Raw genomic sequence first — 21,540 nt, 5'->3', positions numbered from 1 at the left:
GGTCCTTGCTATTGTGTGAATCAAATCAAGCTTCATTTCTTTCACTTAAATCTAGGAGAGACAGGCTGTCTATTTCTGTCTGCCCTTTAATATTCTGAATATATATATATATATTAAATATATATTTATATATGAATCCCTACTCATCCATAATAGGCAAATCTAAGATGACAGATTTTGCCTTATCTTATTTTTCCATCGTATGTTTTCATTTCCTCACCTTGAATTTGACAGTTAATGACACTTTACTTTTAAGGAAGTGGATGAGATTTGGAAAGTGGATAAGAGAAACAATGGTTGCCTAAAACCCCCTAAATTATCCTTTCTTATTGGCAAATCACCACATCAAAACGAAACCCGTAACCTCCAATCCATAAATCATCTGTGCATGCACTAACAGCATGCTTTGAAAAAAAAAATGCCACGGTTCACATTCCTTGATGCAACCGAGACAATGATGTTTGTCTCTTTTGCGGCTCTGGCTATGCTGACCACTGGGCACAAAGACTGAAAACTCTGACTGTCACTTCTGCCATCAAAGAGCTGAAACATCAACAGACCGTGCAAAACCTCAGATGGGCAGAGTTTGAACAATAACCCTTTCAGCAAACCGGAGGATGATGACACTTTTGCATGACAAAACTCCATTTGTCTGCAGAGTACCGTAGCTTATTTTGCTGATCTGTGTTGAAAACTGTTGTTTTTTTTAACCGATGGGAAATAGTTTACCCCCATCTAGTGGCAGAAAACAAAAGTGCATAACCCGTTGGATTATATTAAAACTGATGAATATTTGAATGAATGAATATTTAATTCTAAAATTGTGTGTATACAGGAAAAGAAAAAATCAGACCTAGGCCATATTAACAGATAGAGGGCCAACTTTAATAATACAAGTAAGTAAAAGTGTCTTTAAATATGGTATAAAAATAAATGCAGGAGAGAATAACAAAGAATTATGTTCTACGCAAGACAGGAGACAGCATTTTTTTATGTAAATCTGAATGTGACTTTACAGGAGCAATGAAAATCATATGTGCTAGTTATTTGTAGTGCAATAAAATAATGCAAAGCAAAAATAAATGCACCATAAATAATAATATTAATCATAATATATATATGTATATATATATTGTATATTCATTCTGCACAACACTTCCCATAGCGTGACAAAGTATCTGTGATCTCAGATCATGTAAAGCAATGACATTGGTTAGATTTATCAGTTTAAGCTGTCATTTTATATTTTTCTACATTTTTTTCTTTTGTTTTTTGTTTTTTTTTCTCTCTGACATCATTTGTTTCAGCTGGAAGTGAGAGACAGGAGGGAGGTTCCGATCCAGCATTTATGATGGAAAGAACTGGAACACTGGGTATAACTTTCTTCAGTGTCATTTTTTTATTTTTTCATCTTGACTGTCTGTCAGTGTCCCCTCAAGTCCAGCAGTGCCTCCTTTCTGAGAATACTGGAAATATATCAGGTATTGAAAGTGGAGAGAGAAGAAGGAACATCCCCTCCATGGACATGCAACATCCTGTGGACAACAGATGAACAGAAGGCTTGGCTCATCATCCGGCTGGGCCAAGAGCAGATGACAGACAATGATGATGAAGAGATGAAATGGTTCCCCTCTCCATGTCCCAGAGAGAGAGAGAGAGTTGGCATTGATTTTAGCATGATGGCACACAACTGGTCAACCTCTTGGATGCCAGTGGTTTCCCCTGCGCTGGGAGAAGAGATAAGAAGACAGAAAATAATGAAAATAGGGAATAAGGTGGAAGAAGGGAAGAAGAAATACACAGTATTTTAACAACACACTTAGTGCAGGAATTGCACATTTTGTATTACATTCAATGGTAGAATTTAGCACAACATTTAAGTAGAGTAGCAATCACAACATGCTGACAAGAATTAAATAACAACAACCAAATGTAGTACATGAAGATGATATGGTATCATTGGACATTACCTGGGAGTAAGACCCTTCAGAATAAGTTCTTACTTTTCTGTTGAGACAAAAAAAACCCCACATATTTGAGGTGACTTTAGTTTGTGGATTCATAGGTCACTAAACAAATTACACATATGTAAGAATCGCTAGATCAACAAAATATGCAGGCTTCGTTTAATTTTAGCTGGCATAAAAAAGAATATTCTGCCATCATGTAAAGCATACTACTTTCACATCATAGTCAATCAAAAAGAAGAACTAACACAACATACGCCCCAAAATTGATGTAGGTTTAACAGTTTTTTTCTTTAAAAAAAAAAAACATTAATACAATACTGAAATTTTATTTGCCAGATAGATGGGCTGATAAAGAGTAGGAGGTGTGAGACAGGGTAGGTTTTTAACCACGTGGATGCGCTTGTGTAATGCTGAAATATTCTGCATGGTATGACATCCCATTTTTCTGTATTCATAAGAGTTTCTACAAGCCTGACAAGAGTCCTGATCAGCTCCTCCATCAAATACACCTGAAAGAGACTCCATTAATATATTGTACAAATCCGCTTTGCCTGTTATTGTTTACAGCGGTCCGATTTTATTTGCAACTTTTTTTGGTTTGAACTGGTTTGCACCTTGGTTTGGGAGACATAGACTTAACAACTGAATTTAACATCATTTTGTCTAAAAACAAATATGTAATTTCAAGAAGCTACTTGGAGTCTGAAATGCACCAGGCTGCTAAAGCAATAAGGCATGGGAAATCCAAATCCACTGTGATTCCTGTATTGTTCCAAATCTGTCTGCTGAGTTAACTTTACTGTGATAAGTCAATAACAATATAATTGTCAATTTCTTGATTTTTGTCCCTTAGTGAACAAATAAATATCAACATTACTCCTGTAGCAGAATACACTGTATGATACTACAGGTAAGTGTAAAAGCAAGTTGCAGACTTGTTTTTATGCAAGGGGATTACTGGGAATGGGATAAAATGTAATTTAACAGACTTTGAAAAGGTGTGACTTTGGTTGCTAGAAGGGCTTATTTCAGCATCAGCAAGTCAGCAGAGTCAGTTCAAATCCAAATAGGGTGTCACGTAATGTCATCTACATGTACTTCTCTCATCTTATTTTCTCACTAACTAATTTATCAAATGTTTTTAGCCAAGCTTTATGGTTTATTTGATTTTGTTACCTTCTTCTTGGCCTGTAGTAATTCCTGGTAGGCACTGGAACGGATGAAACGGCTGTAAGAATCACTCTTCATCAACTTGTAGATGTGTTCCTGGTGAAGAAACACATAATGTGAGAATGATGAACAAAAGCACGAGTATGAAGTCAGACACAAATAACACTTGTACTAAAACCAAATCAAAAAAAATCTTTCACTGATCCCCAAGACTGTGGTTTGTAAACTGCTAAGAGTAAATATCTCATTGGTCTGTCAGGTACACTCAGCACTAGTTTGATCACTGTCCAAGTCCCAGTGACAGGCTGAATGTTCCTATTCCTCTCTACATTGTGCAACACAAACTAAACAGCTGTGGCTATTATTTAACATCTCTTCATCATTTCCTTTTGGGCAACCATTCACCTGTGCATCCTCGAAGGCGTAGCGTCCAGGATCTTTGACATTCTGGGTGGTTTTGTCGTAGCTCTTTGAATCCACATTGATGGCACTGGGTGCCCCTGGGGCCAAAAACTCTTGCCAGATCTCCTGGACTCGGGTTGGAACTTCTCTAATTGGACGCTTCTTTAGTTCCTGGACTGCTAGCCAGAACCTGCAAACCAAAGTCACAACTACTTCAAACCATCCATCCATCCATCCATTCGCTTCCGCTTATCCTTTTCAGGGTCGCGGGGGGCGCTGGAGCCTATCCCAGCTGTCATAGGGCGAAAGGCGGGGTACACCCTGGACAGGTCGCCAGTCTGTTGCAGGGCTAACACACAGGGACAGACAACCATTCACACTCACATTCACACCTAGTGGCAATTTGGATTATCCAATTAACCTATCCCCACTTCAAACCAATGAAGGGATAATTACTCGCAGTCCACATCAATTCCACAATGGACTAAGTTTGCATGCTGTCCGTTGTGACCGCGGACAACTGAGCCTGGTCAACTAATTTTGTTTTATTGGACTATTGGCAGATATTAGCTTGTGATAGATCGGTTTGTATCAGTGTGTATTTCGTCAGATATGCAGTGACAATTTTTTACTTATTTGTTTGCTTTTTTTTAAAAGTATTACTGAGTTATGAATTAAGGAATACAGGGCAAGAAATGATCCTTGGGGTAATTTAAAAATGTGTCATTGGACCGTCTCAGAAAGTCATTGTTTGCAATAGAAGCAGATGAGTATGCAACTCAGCTGACCAAATGCTCATGTGGAGTCAAATGGTATTTTAACTCGAGACCCTAATTTGGCGTAATGTGCACTAGGTTGTCAGATGATTAAAACCATGACATCTGCAGCTTTTGGTATCTAGGCATTAGTTTAAAAAAATAATCTTCAATAATAAGTTGGTAATTCCTTTGAGGGCACCCCTTTTCCAGTTTTTACCTTTTATATTAATGAATTTGCTCCATCATTCTGTCATCACACAAAAGAAAGAAAATGTAACACGTGTTAAGGAATGTGACTGGACTATAATGGATTTCTGAACTTTAACAGAGACAGATTGTAAAAGTGGAAATTATATCAGCAGGAAACCATTTTAATTTAAAAACCCCAAGTGGATAGAGGTTAAAATATTTATGAATGACAGTGCTTGCGTGCTTGCTAGTGGTGGACGTGTTAATTTCCAGGAGAGTAAAAACTGAGAGTTTAATTAAACTGACCTAATTATTAACTTTGGGCAGCAACAAATCAAGCATGTAGGGAGCAAAGGAGCCACTCTGCACACGATTACACTACATTTAGCTGCTTGTACGTGGCTCTGATATTCTGCCCACTGTGACAGTGTGCATATTTTAAGTGATGCACCCACCAGCTATCCCTGCTTTGAAAACATTACCATTACTATACACATTTTATAATTACTCTCCAAAATGCCTTACACAGGGGAAGAAGTATTGACTCCAGTAATAGCAATCACAGTAACAACATGTTGCTGCTGATATGAAAATGCACCTATTATTATGAGTCATTTGTACACCTAGTAAAAAGCCACTCAAGTCGTGATTGATCATGTCTACCATCAAAGAAAGATTCATCTCAGGATAATCATATTGACATGTACTTTGTGATTCCTGTGTTTCATATTGCTTTTAATGTATGTGCAGCTAGAGAAGGAGAGCATTCTCAACCGTCACTCATGGCAGCAAATTTATTCATATATTCCCATTGTATGGAGTGGGATCATGAGTTCAGACTAGGCCCAGCCTACATGTTTTACCTTTACAGCTGGCTTAACAGTTTGTGGCACAGATTCAACACAGTGCTGACAACATATCTCAGAGATTTTGGTCTATATTGACATGATAGCATCAAAACATTCCTACAGATTTGTCGGCTGCACATTCATGACGTGAATCTCCCATTCAGTCACATCCCAAAGGTGCTCTGTTGAATTGTGACCTGGTGACTCAGGAGGCTGACTGAGTTCAAGAAACCACTTTGAGGTCATTTTAGTTTTGTCACATGGTGTGTTATCCTGCTGGCAGCAGCCATCAGAAGATGGGTGTGCTGTGGTCATAAAGGGATGGCCATGACGGTCAGGTCAGCTGTAGTTTTAAACAATGATCAATTGATACTAAGGGGGCCAAAGTGTGCCAAGAAAATACTCCCGCAACACAGCGTGCAGTGAATTCATCCTACAAGGCAGGATGAATTCACACTTTCATATTGTTTACACCTTATTCTTATCAAACCAGAGAATATTTTTCCAATCTTCTACTGGGCAATTTTGGTCAGCCTGTTTGATATGTAATCTCAGTTTCCTGTTCTTAGCTGACAGGAAGGGCAGCCGGTGTGGTCCTCTGATGTTGCTGCCCATTTGCTGCGTAATTTGGTTATAACAAGTGAGTATTTGAGTTACTGTTCCTTTCTTTTTCTGTGGAAGCAGTGTGGCCATTCTCCCCAGACCTGTGGCATCAACAAACAAATCTTAACCTTTGGCTCACTGGATTTTTTTTCTTTTTCAGGCCACTCTTCGTAAACCCTACAGATGGCTGTGCAGGAAAATCAACAGTTTGTGAAATACTCAGACCAGCCTGTCTGGTCCCAACAACCACGCCACGTTCAAAGGCACTTAAATCACGTTTTTTTCTGAATTCCAATCAGCAGTGTGTACATACCTTAAGTTGTTGTCTTGTGAATGGCTCATCACATGTTTGAGTTTATGAGCACTTAAGCGATTAGGTTATACCTACTAAAGTGTGTTTTTGAGGTATTATTAGTTTTATACTAGGCTACACTGCAGAGTCAAATCATTTCTTTTCACAGAAGTAGTTTCTGGTTGCTTTGGAGATTTAGACTCAATATCAAGCACCGGTTCATTTTATAAATTATAACAAACTTTGATTAAATTCCAAATGATATATTTTTATCATTGTTAAAATAAAATCTATCTCAACCAGCTACACTGAACTGCTGATGCATTATTATCTTTTTGTATTTTCTTAGTATTCCTTCCACAACTGTTGATCTTTAAGTAAAGTAGCTGCCCTTGGATGACAACCATATCTAAATTTTGGATAGTTATAGACAGATGGTATAAATGTTTCACTGAATGCAGAGCAACGGTGGTAAAGCAGCTGTTTAATATTTTTTACTCATGGTTGGCTGTGATACAAAGTGCTTTAACATCCAGTCAAACATGTTAATATATTTTATATTTATATTAATATTTCAGCTAAGATGAGGACATTTCTAATGTAATATGGTAGACAGTGCAATACTGGTATAATGTATGTACTGTATATGGGCATGCTGCTCTATAGAAAGAACTTTTTCATGATGTACCTGAGATTCTCTGAGCTGAACTCAGACTCCAGGAACTTTAGGAACTGCTCTCTCCCAACAGGATCTTTGAGAACCTCGTCAATGCCAAAAGCCCACCTCTTTACCCTCTGCTGGCCTGGCTCCTTACTGGAGGAGGACACAAAAAGTACAACATGATTTCACAGATCAATATGTGCTATAGAAACACTTGGGAATAACGTTTAGCATTTGTGGTTTTCTGTACCCACCTGGCTTCAAGCTCCCAGAGTGTGGTGTCATCTGAGATCCAAGGGTTAGATGGGTCTGGTGGCGTGAGGAAGGGGTCGTATTCAAGATACTGCTCTGTATAGCCCAACAAACTGTTTTTTAAAACAAGAATGGGTGGTTTATTTGTTAGCTTTACCTGACAGAAAGAGAAGGTAAATTCCCTTGGGAGCAAATACTATAAATGAAATGAAATGTAGAGTTTGACAAGAGGGATTGGCTCACTACTTGGACACAAGGATTTAGAAGTCTTTCCTGAACACATCTCTCTTTTTAGAAAGGAATGACAAACAGACACTTTGTACAGGATCAGGTATCTGGATCTCTGTACTCTGATGACAGCTGAAGGCATTGTCTGGGCTTAAACACTGCTCAAGGTCATCTTAGTTCTTAATTCCCAGCTGTGTTAGGCTGTTTAAAGGCTCAATAAACAGATCGATGGCTAAACTGAATAAAGACACAAAGAACATCGCTCACCTCTCTGCCACTTTGGACATTTTCAGTCGATGCCTGTCTAATTGCAATTGCCAAAAGGTGATCTGAAACCACAGCGGGGAACAATGAGTAGACAGCAGTCTCCATGAATTCATTCATTCGTTTTCAGTCATACTGATATGACATTTCAAGTTATGCTTTATATTTAAAAGGTGCTCAGTGCAATTAACTGGATACAGAAATAATACGGCTGTAGTAAAATACCAAGTCCAATTGAAGCACTATCATTGACAAAATCACAAATCCTCTACTGCCACCTGTAGGTCTAACCTGTTCCTGCAGTTCTTCTTCTGTAGGCTGCTTGGCCTCTGGAGCTGGGGTGTGGGTTGGGCTGTGGGTACGGATATCATTCTGCAGCCCATACACAGACTAATAAAATAAAAACGTAAGCATCAATATAAGTAGCCTTAATGCTGCAAACAAGCAAAGCATGGCAATATGAAACTGTTTGCATTCATACTTGTAATATATACATACAAATAAGTAACATAATAATCAGGTAAGAGTAGAAAGCTCTTAAATACCTTTCTAGTTTTGTGGGGATTTTTCATTCTTGAGGACTTCTTTATGTCAACTTCTGTTGTATTGACACATCCAGGCTGTGAAAAAAATGAAAATCAGGAAATCATGAGAAATCCAGCTTGTGGTTACAATTTTAGCTGATTATACTCTTCCTTGAGCTTAGACTCTTAGAACACAGTTATGTACTCTATATCACAGTGTACTCTAGCTCGATACCACAATTAGTAAAGATGTCGGTACTGTGCAAAAGTTTTAGGCAGGTGTGAAACAGAGACAGAAATATAAATGATTGTTTATTGGCCCCAAATGTGTCCTGTAGCAGGACAACGACCCCAAACTACAGCCAACTATCTTCAAAAGGAAAAAGAAGTGGTGGAAGTGATGGTATGGCCTCCACAGAGCCCTGATCTCAACTTCATCAAGTGTGTCTGGGATTACATGAAGAGACAGAAGGATGTGAAGAAGCCTACATCCACAGAAAATCTGTGGTTAGTTCTCCGAAAGTTTTGGAACAACCTGCGTTCTTCTTCTGTTTTCTTTCGAAAACTGTGTGAAGAACTGTTTTGAAGGCAAAGGGTGGCCACACCAAATATTGATTTGATTTACCTTTCTCTTTTGTTCATGATGATTAAAATAAATGATTAACACTTCCATTTTTGAAAGCATTCTTTGTTTACAGCAAATTTGTTTTTTCTCACCTACCTAAAACTTTTCCTCAGTACTGTGTCATTTTTCAAATACGCTTACCCAACAAATTCTCCCCAGTTCCCATTACAAATCTTTCACATCTGCAGCAAGCTTCGTTTCTTTGCCAAGGTTACATAGTCCACAATAGAGACAACACCAACAGAGGACATTTGCCTGCAGTCTCATGTCATCTAACTCAGACAGGGGCATCTTAAAATCTCACCAAGTACCCCGCACTTTGAAAATGATGCTAAAGGATACTATGTGCGTTAAAATGTGATGCCTGCGGCTCCTGACCAAGCATCAGTATGTGACAAGTTGGAAGTGAGAATGAGCTGGATTTGCTGGAAGTCTCAAGGACAATGTGTCAGATGCTGGTTAATTAAACATGGAATGTGCCAATTCTAGGAAAACATGGAAACCAGCAGGAAATTAGAATCTTAGAGTGCAAATACTGGCTGATTGAGCAAGTAGTCTAATCTAGGTTTCTTCCAGAAGAACAGAGCTTGATGGTGTCACTGTGAAATTTGAATTAATATTGATTATGTTGCTCCGAGGACGCATAAATTGAACTTGTTATTTCCCAATTAACCGTGGAGCAGTGGCTTTCAGGAATACAGCAGAGGAGACCCTTAAACCTCAAGGGGAAACTAAATGCTAATGCTAAGCAAGTGTGCAGGAACAAGGTAAAGAGCAGCGGTGAAGCTGATGTGTTGTGACAGTTATTGATGTGGCATTTCATGTGTATGGCCAAGGCAAATACACGCCGGGGTATTTGCAGAGCGTTCAGCTATTTACACTCTTTAAATGTTACAGGAACCATGTAAAGCTCATATATAAATTCTGTCATCTATTAAGTGCTTAAAGCTTATAATTGCATAATATTTATGAAACAATTTATTAATCACAGTGTTATGTGATATCTATAAAAAAGACAATACATAACTCACAAAAACTAAATGTACCATTCTGGGTAATTGTTCTTTTAGACTGTGGTCAATGTGAAATAATTATTTCAGCATTATTCACTTTTACGAGAACTAGTAGGATGATGCTAGTAAAGTCAGCAAAACAATGCTATTAGTAACAGCAGAGGTGATTATGACAATACCATCATAATTTTACTCACCACTGGTCTGTGCACGTCCCAGAATGCTCTTTCCTGACTGTCAAGAATTTTTCTCTCAATTTTGTCTCTTTTCTTGTCCACTCTGGGAGGGAAAAGATAGAATTCAGGGAACAGTTCTGACAGAGTGTGTAGATTAATCTAAAACATTTATGAGCCATTTACTTCATCACATGTTTAATGTGCAATCCATCTGTGAAGTTGTGCACTGGTAATTACAGGGACGTTTAATCATGACATAACGAGGCTGTAAGAGAACTCACTTATAATGGCTCAATGCGTGTGTGGTTCTTATAGAAACCTACTTTGCTTGTGCTTCTGCTTGCATAAAAATGAACTCCCATTTCCTGGCGAAAGCTCTCTGTAGCCTTGCTAAGCTCTCCTGTAAGTAAAACAAAGAAAAAGCAGGAAAACTAAGCTTTGTAGGAATCCAGGCTGATTATGTTTATCGCGCATGCTGTGTACAGTGCACACCTGGATACAATCTTTAATGACTCCTGCTCTGATATGAAAGAAAAAGACGCAGATAATGACTAAACCAGTGATTCATTTAATAGCTTTGTTGAAAGAGAGCTGCAAATTATACAATGACACATGGAAAAACAAATGTTGTTACTGTCAGTATGAACCAAAAGGTAAGAAAGCAGTGCTAATACAGGAAGAGCACAGATAGAAAGGAGTGCTGACACTAAAAGACCTTCTTCACTTACCGCTTCATAGTCTGCAAGCTCCAGACGTGCTTTATTTTGCATTGTTCTTTTGCAGAGGTAAACAGCTGAGAGAGACAAAGAGAATGGTAATAAAGGGAGAACAGGATCTCAGCTTCGTTTTAACAGCCTTAAGTGGCCCTGCGTTGATTCAGTTAATCCTCTCAACTGCACATTTAGACTGGACTGCAAATCACAAAGGTCATTTACTATGATGTGTGTGTGTGTGCCTGCAACTGCTGGCGCTTGTGTGTTTGAAGGTGTGTGCACGCCTGACTTTTGATGTCTTCCTGTACTATCATCATCCCTTCATCTCTTTGTTAACTGACCATAATGTGCAAGCTTCATTATGCCATTAGAGTGTTTTCATTAAGGGGCATCATTCAAGTGAATCAGTTGCTGCATCTGAGACACTGACTTCCTCTAACACTCCCAGGATTATTCCCACTGTGAGCATTAGCCCCTTTCCCCTTCTACAATTCAAACAACAAATGAAAGACCTGCAAGGATGCAGCTATTCAGCAACCCATTTTTGGCATTATGAAAGCTTTATCTCCACTCTGCTTGGCTGTAACAATGAAAAGCTCATCCCTGTATCACCATTAAAATGCTCAGCCAACTGTGCACCACAGGTGCATGCATATCAAGTCATTCCTGTTTTCCTTCACAGTAATCAGACTGTCTCAGTCAGAGTATGACTGAGGTAGACACAATTAACTTTAGTTGGAAAACACTGAAAAAAATAAATGTGTAAAATAGAAAGCATTACCTGATTCTAACTGTTGGCCAAGCGTTTGAGTAAAAACTAAATCTGATCCTTTTTATCACATCTAACATGGAGACACTGTTGCAACACTTGCGTTTCATCTTTTTAACCTCTGTAAAAATCAGCATTAATAACATGTCAGCTACAGTTTATGCAATATACAAACAGCCTGTCTCATTAGTCTTCTCTATACACACACAAACACGCACATACACAGTGGAAGTTCAAATATGACTACAACAGAATGGCTCTCACCATAGTCTGTGTTTTCTGGTTCCCAGCAGTTTGATGGCCAAAAGTACGGAGTCTGAAGGGAAAAACGAGTCATTAAGAAACAAAACTTTAAAAAAAGACCTTGCATCTTTGATAATGTTCAACTAACCACATGGTGTTTCGAAATCAAAGTGTACTGCTATGCTACTTTGGGTGGGCATGTGGTCCCAGCCCTGCATCTGTCACAATAAAATATTTTGTTGTATAATGGGTTTGGCATAATGTCTAAAGCACATAAGCTTCTTTCAGAGAGTGCTTAGAGCAGACCAGCATGAGAGCCCGCCCTCCTTGGGCAGCATTGTATGGACTGGCACCAGATGAAAAGTGATTACATACAAAAGGCAAAGTAAAGGGTACTAACACAAACAACCTTAGGCATTGATTTACTCTTGTTAGTTGCTGTGCAGCACACTTGGGGGAACTCACTTGGTGGAAAATCACTAAAACTGTCAGTCTGTGTATTGATGTTTGGAGTACTAGTTCATGAATGGAGCCCTCCCCTCCCCATTCATGAACTAGTATGAATTGTGTTCAGGACCTCCTGGTTTACTTACTTCATATGTAATTGAACTAAGTATACTTCATACTTCATATGGGAATGAACATTTTATTTCAACTCCAATAGATGATTTGAAATATCATTTGAAACAATTTTGTCCATTTTTTGTTCTTTTGCTGCCATCCTGCATAAATGTTATCATTTAACATGACTTTTTATTAAAACGATCTGCGTATAGCACTGTGCAAGGCTCTTAGCCACCCCTCATTTTTTATATTCTTCTAGGAAAACGAGTGCAGTGGTTTAGCAAAATGAGAAAACATACATGGAAATACAGTATAGCAAGAAAAAATATTTTTGTACAGTGCTAATGAGCTTAAATTCAGTATTTGGTGTGGCATTTATCCTTTAAAACAGCTTAAACTCTTATAGGCAAGCACTCTTGTAATTTATTTGAGTAGTCTTCAGGAATAGGTTTCCAGACTTCTTGAAGGATATTCAAAGCTCTTTGGATCTTGGCTTCCTTTTGTTATGTTCTCTGTGAAGATGATTCCACACTGCTTCACTAATCTTGCGGTCTGGGCTATGAAGAGGCCAATCCATGACTGATAGTGTTCCATTGTGTGTGTTTTTTATCCAGATATTCTTTTACTCTATTGGGACTGTGTATTTAGGATCACTGTCATGCTAAATAACATAGTCAAAGTCAAAGCTTCTTTCCAGACCGATAAAATCTGAAAGTACTTTTCTGCGTTCATAATTCCATCAATTTCGACAAGATCTCCAACACCACTCTCTGAAATGCAAATTTGGATTTATTGCTCTATGAGACATGTTGCCAGTGATTTTTAGTTCTTGTGTAATTTGGCATGCATCCATCTTTTTCTCTGTCTCCTTTCCTTAAAATTGCTTCTTGACAGCCACATGCATCTCCCAGGTTCTGTGTCCAGCCTTTGTTGGATTTTTTTCCCTATTTCTTAAAGACGAACATGATGACTTTCAAATACTTTTCATCTGCAGTGAATATTTTCCACCCTGCCACTTCTTTTGTCCAGTTTCCTCATTTTTAATTAATTAATGAATTGCAACACCTTATGTTCACAGTATTTGATGGCCCTAATCAAAAAGTGGATGAAAAGAAAGAACAGAATAATCTATTGACTCTAAAAGTCCTTGACTCTAGCAAACTTAAAATGTTAAATATTTAAAAAATAGGATTAAATATTCCCTTGATTAAGCAATGCTGACAGAGTCGGACAGATGTATAATAAAAATAAAATCATTCAATATAATGAGGAATTAAACATTAACATTCTTACCTGAAACCTATAGAAAGTGCCATCGTCTTTGAGAGTGAGGACGTGGTCAGAGATGGGGAAGAAGTAACCATGTGCAGCCATCAGAGTTCCCAGATGAAGAGCCTCCACTGGGAGAAAACACAGATAAAAAGACTATTTACAGCTTGATGCACTCCTTTTTTCCAGTTTTTTTTCCCAGTAGTACCAGATACCAGCACATGTTAATGTGCTTTCATGCACATAAAACATACACACTAGTAGCAGCATGTTTTTGCCAAGAAATGCAGTAATGAGATTGTGTTTCTAAACAAAGGGCATCATAGCAAGCTTCACAACACTGTTGAGATGACTGTTAAGATTTCTGTGAAGGAAACAAGATATAATTTTCTTTCCTTTGGGTAGACAATATGATGACAGTCACACAACAGCCAAATAGTAGCGTCAAATAAAAAAACAACAAGATCTTTTTTTTTTATTGTTCAAATCATAAAAAATTCACATATACATTGTTTGCACATTTTGTCCAAAGACATAACAGACTAATACATGATAGTAAATGTACTGTGGTGAGTTTTAAATACACTGCTGGTTGAGCTTAACAATGGATAAGGATGGGCTAGATGTGTCTCTATTTAGTGGGTCTCACACTAAACTAAGCTATCCAGCTGTTGGTTTTAGCCTTCCATTTAAGTTTTAAATGCATACTAGAAAAACACATTTTTAAAAATGTCAAACGCTTGCTTTAATTTAAATTCTAATTTATTTGCTTTATTTAATTATACAGAGGCATTAAAGGTAAACCTGCTTGGAGATCTCAGTTTTTCATTAAAAAGAAGATTCTCTGATTACGCTGCAATCAATACCTCCTCATCACAGATATTGGCCCAGCATGTGTTTTTCTTTTTATTTGTATCCCCAGCTAATTAACGTTATTCACCGTTCATCCCAAGGTGCAAATTCATCCTTCACAATATTGCTAAAATGAACATAAACTAGGAGCAGTTGCTTTACTACACTCTGCACTGCTATCACACAGAGATAGAAAGACCTCCATTGCATCCAAACAGCTCTGCAGGAGGTCTCACTGATTAGCCCACCTTAAGCTTGAGAAGTGTAACTCATCAGTCAAATCAATGTTGTGCTTAGCTGGAGTGAAAACCTGCTTACCTCTGGCACTCCACAGCACATGGCTGACTGTCCCTGATTTAAAGCCATCAGATAATGAAAACATGTAATCAACATCAAGTGTGTATCATCTGCTATCAGTTCCTCCCTGCTGTTCTAAACCTGTAAGTCCTTTGTGGTGTCGACATCTATCAGTCACAGTTTGTGTTTTGGGCTGATGGCTTTCTTTTGATACTGCCATATTTGGTTCATTATGAATAGTTTTTCATACAGTGTTGCCCTTGACTGTTTCTGCCAAGTAAGCTGTCCTAACACGCGAATAAAGTGAGAGATGAAAAGATAGAAATGTTTAACATTGTCTAAATTGCCAGAGCTACGAACGCTACAGCAGGAGCTTACTGTATGCGTCCATAAAATATGCACATGTCTGCTTTCTCACTCTAACACACACACTGGGTGTTTGTGAGTGAGTGATAAATATAGATTGACTTTTTCTTTGTCACTGAGGTGGCTGTCACCGCTTTCAGAGGTCAGGATGTTTATGTGTATGCATGTGTTTGTCTGTGACTGGGCTCCTTTTATTAATAAATTATGACTCATAAGTTATTTAAACCTGTTTACTTATAAACAAATCCCTCCCTCTGTATCGGCTATATATAAACTCTAAAGGAGATAGTGACATATTTAACATAATAGCGGTATTAACATTTACTACATGGAAAAATCAAGTTATTCCTGAATTTCTTTACTTAACCTTTATACAGAATGTTTGTTTGGGTATTTATCTAAGACAGAATGAATGTCAGATGGCAATAAGGTCAGCACAGCATGAAAAATGACCTCGTGGACATGCAATTAGAGCTTGATGTCTCTTATATTTCAGCAACTGAGTTAATTTGTTCTCATTTGAGTCTGTTGAAAAATCCACACAAAGGTGAAAATGCACACAAAATACATGTGCGGTGCAGATTTATTTCATCTAAGCTTTTGCAAACAGTGCGCAGTGTTATTAGGAAAAAAGAATAAATCTGAAAATGTCAGTTCAATCAAATGAAGGTTTTTCATGCATTAAAACATAACCAATCTTATTTATTTCTAGTTTTTCTGACAGGATTCTACTGTATAAAGTTAAGTCCCGGCAGCAAGGGAGCTTCTGGCTTCCTTTTAACATAACATAAGCTTTATAGGTGACTAAACCTTGGATTAGAATTAGTCAAACTGTCAAAAAAGGCCAGGCTTACAGTCCAGAGAGAAAACACCCTTTGATTTCATCATATTACCAGTTATGTGCCAAAACCCCACTAGTTTGGAGCCCTGCCATGTGGAGTGTGGGAGTACTTTTCCACCTGAGCTTTATCTAAAGACAAACACAGAGATTTTGTATTTGTGGCTTATAACGTATGAGCTGCTGAAGTGAAACAGTGTCTCTCTTAGAAATTGTGGAAGGAAAGTAAATAATTCTCAGAAAAGGCTCTTATTTGGCTTCATTAAAATTAAAACTATTTAATATTTCATAGGAAAAACAAAGATTATAAAAGTCTAAGATCTGAATAAAGAATTTATTTTTAATCTAAGTTACTCAAATGTGCTTAAATACATAGTGTCAGGAGGCTCAGCCCCGAGTGCTTTTACATAAAGTCAATTTCAGTTAAAGTAAATATGTATTTTAAGTCAATTAAATACACACTTTCAATCATTCGAGGAGGAGCACTCAATGGATTCATGCACAACTGAACTAATACAAGGATTAGTAAAATAACACTGTCCCACAAACAATGGAGGTATAAACTGTATTCATGTGTATGTCAGCACAGAAGTGTGCAAATGGGTGATTTCAGTAGGCTGAAAAACTTGACTCTAGTGCTCTACTGCAGGAGTGACTCTTGAGCCTGATGAGAAGGAGGTTTGAAGAAGGTTGACAGAGAAGACCAGGATCTTTAATCAGAACCTTAGGCACCCTCTTCCCGCTGTTCTGATGAGCCACATGTCCTTCCTCAGAGGTCACTTTACTGTTCCCTGTTCCACTGAGCAGATTAGATGCTCCTTCATATGTAATTCACACCTTTAATAACACGCAGGTGCACACTCCCTGACAACTTGACTGATTTGTCTTGATGCTCTGTTGTGGTCCGGTGACTGTGATGTGTGTATTTATATGGTTAGATTATCCCCACAGTGACCTACTAAACAAGATTAATTTATACAGTGTATATTGTGATCAATTGTTTGTCATTGTATTTATACGTGTTTTTTATTTTCATTTTAATGTATTAGATAATTAATCTACAGTTTATAGACTTTATGTATATTTAAAAGCTTTATAGAGTCATATAATTCATTTCAGCTACAACACAAGTCTATTTTATTTGACCACACTCAAGGCCTGTTTAATGCCATTAATGATTCATTCATAAGCAGGTCAGAGGTCAGAAGAGCAGCAGACCACACTCACTGGAGCTGATTACATTTTTGTGACCCTTATGACCTAATCAAAAGGATAATATAGCAAAGTTAAGTCATAGCACAGAGTATATCAATAGTACCAACAGGGAATATGTCGTTTCATAAATACTCTCCCTTGATTCTCTTCCCCTCTTTGGGATGAATTTATTTTGAGATTTTCCCAGCATGGTTCCCATTATGCTTTTGGCAATTTTGAACATAACAAACAATGTGGGGTTCATCTCCGTGAGCTGTAGGATATAACAAAACTTAATTTTTAAAACCGTGCACCTCAGCCATAATACTGAAACCACTGACAGGTGACGTGTGTAGCATTGATCATTTCGTTCCAGTACAAAAAAACCATTGGGCCCTGGTATTTACATGTTGTCACTTTAATATGCACAATCCACGGAAGCATTGTTGCATACCCACAGCAACAAAGAGCCCAAAGTGTGCAACCACCTCCACCCTCCCTGACCAGACCCTCATCATGAACAAGTGGGATTCAAGGAGGCCCTGCCTGCCCAGGTCTGTTTCGGAGATGTTTTGGCAGCAATATTGGATGTTTTAAATGACATTTTAGTGAATTTCACTTATACTGAATTTGCTGCAGGCTGTTTGTGTTTTCTCTTTTACCACAGATGTACAGCCAGCAAGCAAGTGGATTACTTTTGAACCTGTAATCAAAGTGGGTCAAAGCATTAAAAACCCTTTGCTATAAATTTAATATAGTGTGGAAAATCCATTGCAGTCAAGAACTGCCTCAAGTCTTTTGACCCATAGGCATCAGCAGATGCTTTGTATCCTCTCCGGGGACTATAACCATGTTTAGCTGGTGCTTTGCTCTACGATCTTTCTGCCTTTAGTCTGCTTTCAGAAAATGATTGACCTACAAAATGTTAAGGTTGCTGATCATGTCAGCCAGTGGCGCCTCGTTCACATTTTTTCCCTTATACGTCCAGTCCCCTTCATGAGCAGAACTGCAGAATATGACAAACGTGGTAAGCAATTACTGCCAGCAGTTCATATGCTAAACAAATCAATAGTTTTCTAAAACTCAGCGAATGATGATGCAAAGTATAATCACCGTGCTATTGTCAGGAGCTTCTTGTGCAATACCTTATGCTGAGACATCAAAAACTTTTGTCAAGAACTTTTGAGGCAAGGATTTCTCTTATCTAATCCAATGCCAAATTGAATCAAAATAAGACTGGAGACTATAGACACGGCCAAATAGGATGATAATGAGTTCTTCTGGGCTGCAGTAGTATATTATCTGTGGCGTTCATTTAGCAAAAGAGCTCTACAGCCTCAGTCAACTTTGATACAAGCTCTTTTACATAATAAACTTGCTGCTATCATGCTGTGAGCCAAATTAATTGCATTTCACTTTGCTGTTTGTCAGCCCCAAGGAGTTGCTCTGTGCTAAAGTCATTTAGTTATACACAACACTGTGTTTACCACAGGGCAAATAACAGCACCTGTGCTGCAAAAAGCAAATTGGGCAGATTAAAAAAAGTTGTCCTAGAGGACAAAAACATTTGTCGACACATGTTTTTAGACTCTTCCTTGTTAAAAATAAATAAATAAATAAAAACCCAGTTTTGGATAAATTTCATCAAAATGAATCTCACAACAAAGTATTTTGAGTATTGTAGATGTAATGACATAAAAACTATTGCCAGATTTTTGACACAATCCAACAGAGTGGATATTTGTTCCAATGCATCGCATTAAGCATTCTTAAGCATATTACAGATGCCTTAGATGCAATGCAGAAATAATAACGCAGTCGTAATCTTTTTTGAGCAAATATAAAAACTCAGAGACTGGTATTTTCCTCGGCATAATTAAAACGAAAATGGAAATGAAAAAAAAAAAAAAATCACACAAGGACAAACTGTCCACTTGTCTCAAAACTCTTTCATTATGCACATGAAATCATAAATATGCTGCATCAACCGTCGCCCCACCACCCACACACCAGTTTAAATACATGCATAACAACCTTTATGATATCAACATGCACAGCTCATAAAACAGGTAGATCCTTACATACACACAGAGGAACTGTGAGTTGATGAGTCACAATTACTGTATGAACTGATTGTACAATACTGAGGCAACCACTAGAGTAGACTGAAATGTACACCCACGCACATAACCAGTCCAATATCCAAGTAGAAACACCTACATTGCACAGACACGATCAGATACACAAGAAACTCTCAAAAGACACTTGGTTTTAACTTCCCATATTTGTCACAGTTCATCCTGCCCACTTTTGAGTCATATTATGTGCAATGAGAGGCTCGACTAATCATTCGGCAGCTCTTTCAAGGCAGTCCAGTTCTACATTTTTATACTGCGCTAAAATCAAACCAGCTGAAGGACACAAAAAGACTAGATTAAAAAAGAAAACAAACTGACTTTTACCTACTGTAATATGATATGGTACATAGGTTTCAAAATGGCAAGTAAGTGAAGTGTTACTCCTTATTTTAGAGCTAAGTGACAACACATCTGGATTCAAGTTATTCAGCATCTAACCAGCACTTGTCCTCTCATTTACGCCACCAGCAAACACGAGGAATGGTATAAACAGTTGTAATGATGCCATCCTGAAATTTCGTATTTTTGGTATTAATTGGGCCATTTGAGAAAACTGATGTTTGGGAAATGAAAATGGAAGTGCATTAGTGGCTGTATTTATTTAGATTTTAGCAAAGTGGCTCCAGTAAAAATATGCCACAATTTTGTTAGTAACAATATTTTAATCTTGTTCTTTTAATTCAGTGCATTTGCAAAACCTCTCAGTTAATCCAGTGTCCTTTCAGTCCTTTCTTTCTTCCTTTAAGCTTGCTTTCTTCTGATTGGCTCTGCTTTACAAAGAAAATATATGAACAGTACGTCTGTGTGTGTTCACATTAGGGATATCATACAGAGCAAAGAGCAGAAACAGCTTTGCGAAACTGAGCGCTGGATTATTGGGGTTACTTGAGGTTACATACATGCAATGTTTTCCAATAATACAATGTTACAGTGTCTATATATAAAGCACAATAGGTCAACTTTAATATTGGCACAAATTGTGGAAAGCATGTGATAAATTGCTTTCACAAGCTGTCCACTACTGCCGATCTATTTGCTGACCCTGATGTCAAAAGGGCAACTTCGGTGTCATACATACACCAGTAATAAGCATTTCAGTGTTTGGCTTTTACCTTGATCTTCAATGTCCAGATTCTTCATCATCCACTGTACAATATCAGAACCTAAAATAGAAAAAAGCACATACATATGACTCACTTACATATCTAATATGCTCACGCTGTGCTGGAGCACATTTTGCAGGAGATGCAAATGAAAGGGAAAACAATGAAACTCTTAACCCTAGTCAACCCTCCTCATCATCACAGTGCATACCAATTCCTCTCACCTTGCACCATGTAGGTGGGTAAAAGGTGATCCATTACCATTTTTTTTTCTGTGTACCTCTCCAAGCTGGCTCTTTTTGTGTGACGTCCATAAATATAAATGACCAGAGAGAGATACAATTGGATAATGACGCCTATATTTTGTAGTATATTAAAATAATCTATCTGACTTGAAGCGTCTTATACAGATTGTGACATGCGTGGCAGGATCTAAAATGAGAACAGATCAGAATATTGTCTAAACAGTGAAAGAGGGTTTAAACGAGAGCACAAAAGCAAAAACCTGAGAAGAATTAGGAGGAAGATGCTGTGGCCCTATTTTAAACAAACTATCATCAACAACTGAAACATCTGAGTGGTTTGCAGATGATTTGTGTATTCCTTTTGCCATTTTTCTGGAATGGAGAAACATTTTACATGATGGATGCTATTTAGCCTCTTCTCCACCTGAAAATGAATCACATTCAAATCTTAGAACAGCATCCTCCGTCCTCAGGCATTTTCACACCACTGCGCACCATGTGACTTTGGCACTTTGGTTAAATATATATTTTGCAAGCTATTATTACTGTCTGTCATACTGACAGGTGAAGGTGTGTGTGTGCAGACGAAAGCCACAGACGGCAGGGAAAAAAAGGTGTGAAATGGAGACATGAGGGAATTCATGCAGGGAGACATTCGAGCCCCGTGGCTGTATCTCTGTCCATCGAGCTCCCTCTCAGTCTGTCTTCATTTTGTCTTGCACCCCTTTGCGTTTTGGAGCCCCATAACCAGATGAGATTTTCCATGGATTAACATCATTAATACAACCTCATTTTCACACTACCAAATCTGACCCACTTTCAAAGAGAGAGCTTAAATGAGATGTGTAAGATAATCCTCTGACAAGGCTGTTCTCTGAATTAATTAATATCATGACCATAGATTGGTCTGTACTCTTCTGTGTGTGTGTGTGTGTGTGTGTGTGTGTGTGTGTGTGTGTGTGTGTGTGTGTGTG

General features: G+C 38.0%; 1 protein-coding gene across 2 annotated transcripts in view; it reads right to left on the bottom strand.

Annotated features, from left to right (window-relative positions):
* Nucleotides 1-863: 863 nt before the first annotated feature.
* Nucleotides 864-21,540, bottom strand: part of rgs7a (regulator of G protein signaling 7a) — a 51,124-nt gene continuing 30,447 nt past the window's right edge. Inside the window, exons 4-18 of one of the 2 annotated variants that reach the window (XM_005914224.3) lie at nt 20,331-20,381; nt 13,558-13,664; nt 11,722-11,773; nt 10,704-10,768; nt 10,299-10,375; nt 9,997-10,078; nt 8,183-8,257; nt 7,929-8,027; nt 7,641-7,702; nt 7,148-7,258; nt 6,921-7,046; nt 3,546-3,732; nt 3,147-3,236; nt 1,971-2,007; nt 864-1,727 (exon numbers count right to left, since the gene is read on the bottom strand). In XM_005914224.3, the coding sequence (XP_005914286.1) occupies nt 1,987-2,007; nt 3,147-3,236; nt 3,546-3,732; nt 6,921-7,046; nt 7,148-7,258; nt 7,641-7,702; nt 7,929-8,027; nt 8,183-8,257; nt 9,997-10,078; nt 10,299-10,375; nt 10,704-10,768; nt 11,722-11,773; nt 13,558-13,664; nt 20,331-20,381 (1,205 nt within the window). In that variant the 3' untranslated portion in view covers nt 864-1,727; nt 1,971-1,986. The remainder of the gene's footprint in view (nt 1,728-1,970; nt 2,008-3,146; nt 3,237-3,545; nt 3,733-6,920; nt 7,047-7,147; nt 7,259-7,640; nt 7,703-7,928; nt 8,028-8,182; nt 8,258-9,996; nt 10,079-10,298; nt 10,376-10,703; nt 10,769-11,721; nt 11,774-13,557; nt 13,665-20,330; nt 20,382-21,540) is intronic. The other variant, XM_005914225.3, reaches the window with a different exon arrangement.

Source organism: Haplochromis burtoni, unplaced genomic scaffold (genome assembly GCF_018398535.1).
Source record: "Haplochromis burtoni strain Fernald_Lab_line unplaced genomic scaffold, NCSU_Asbu1 Contig_7, whole genome shotgun sequence".
Classification (NCBI taxonomy): Eukaryota; Metazoa; Chordata; class Actinopteri; order Cichliformes; family Cichlidae; genus Haplochromis; species Haplochromis burtoni.
This window is presented reverse-complemented; position numbering and strand designations above follow the sequence as displayed.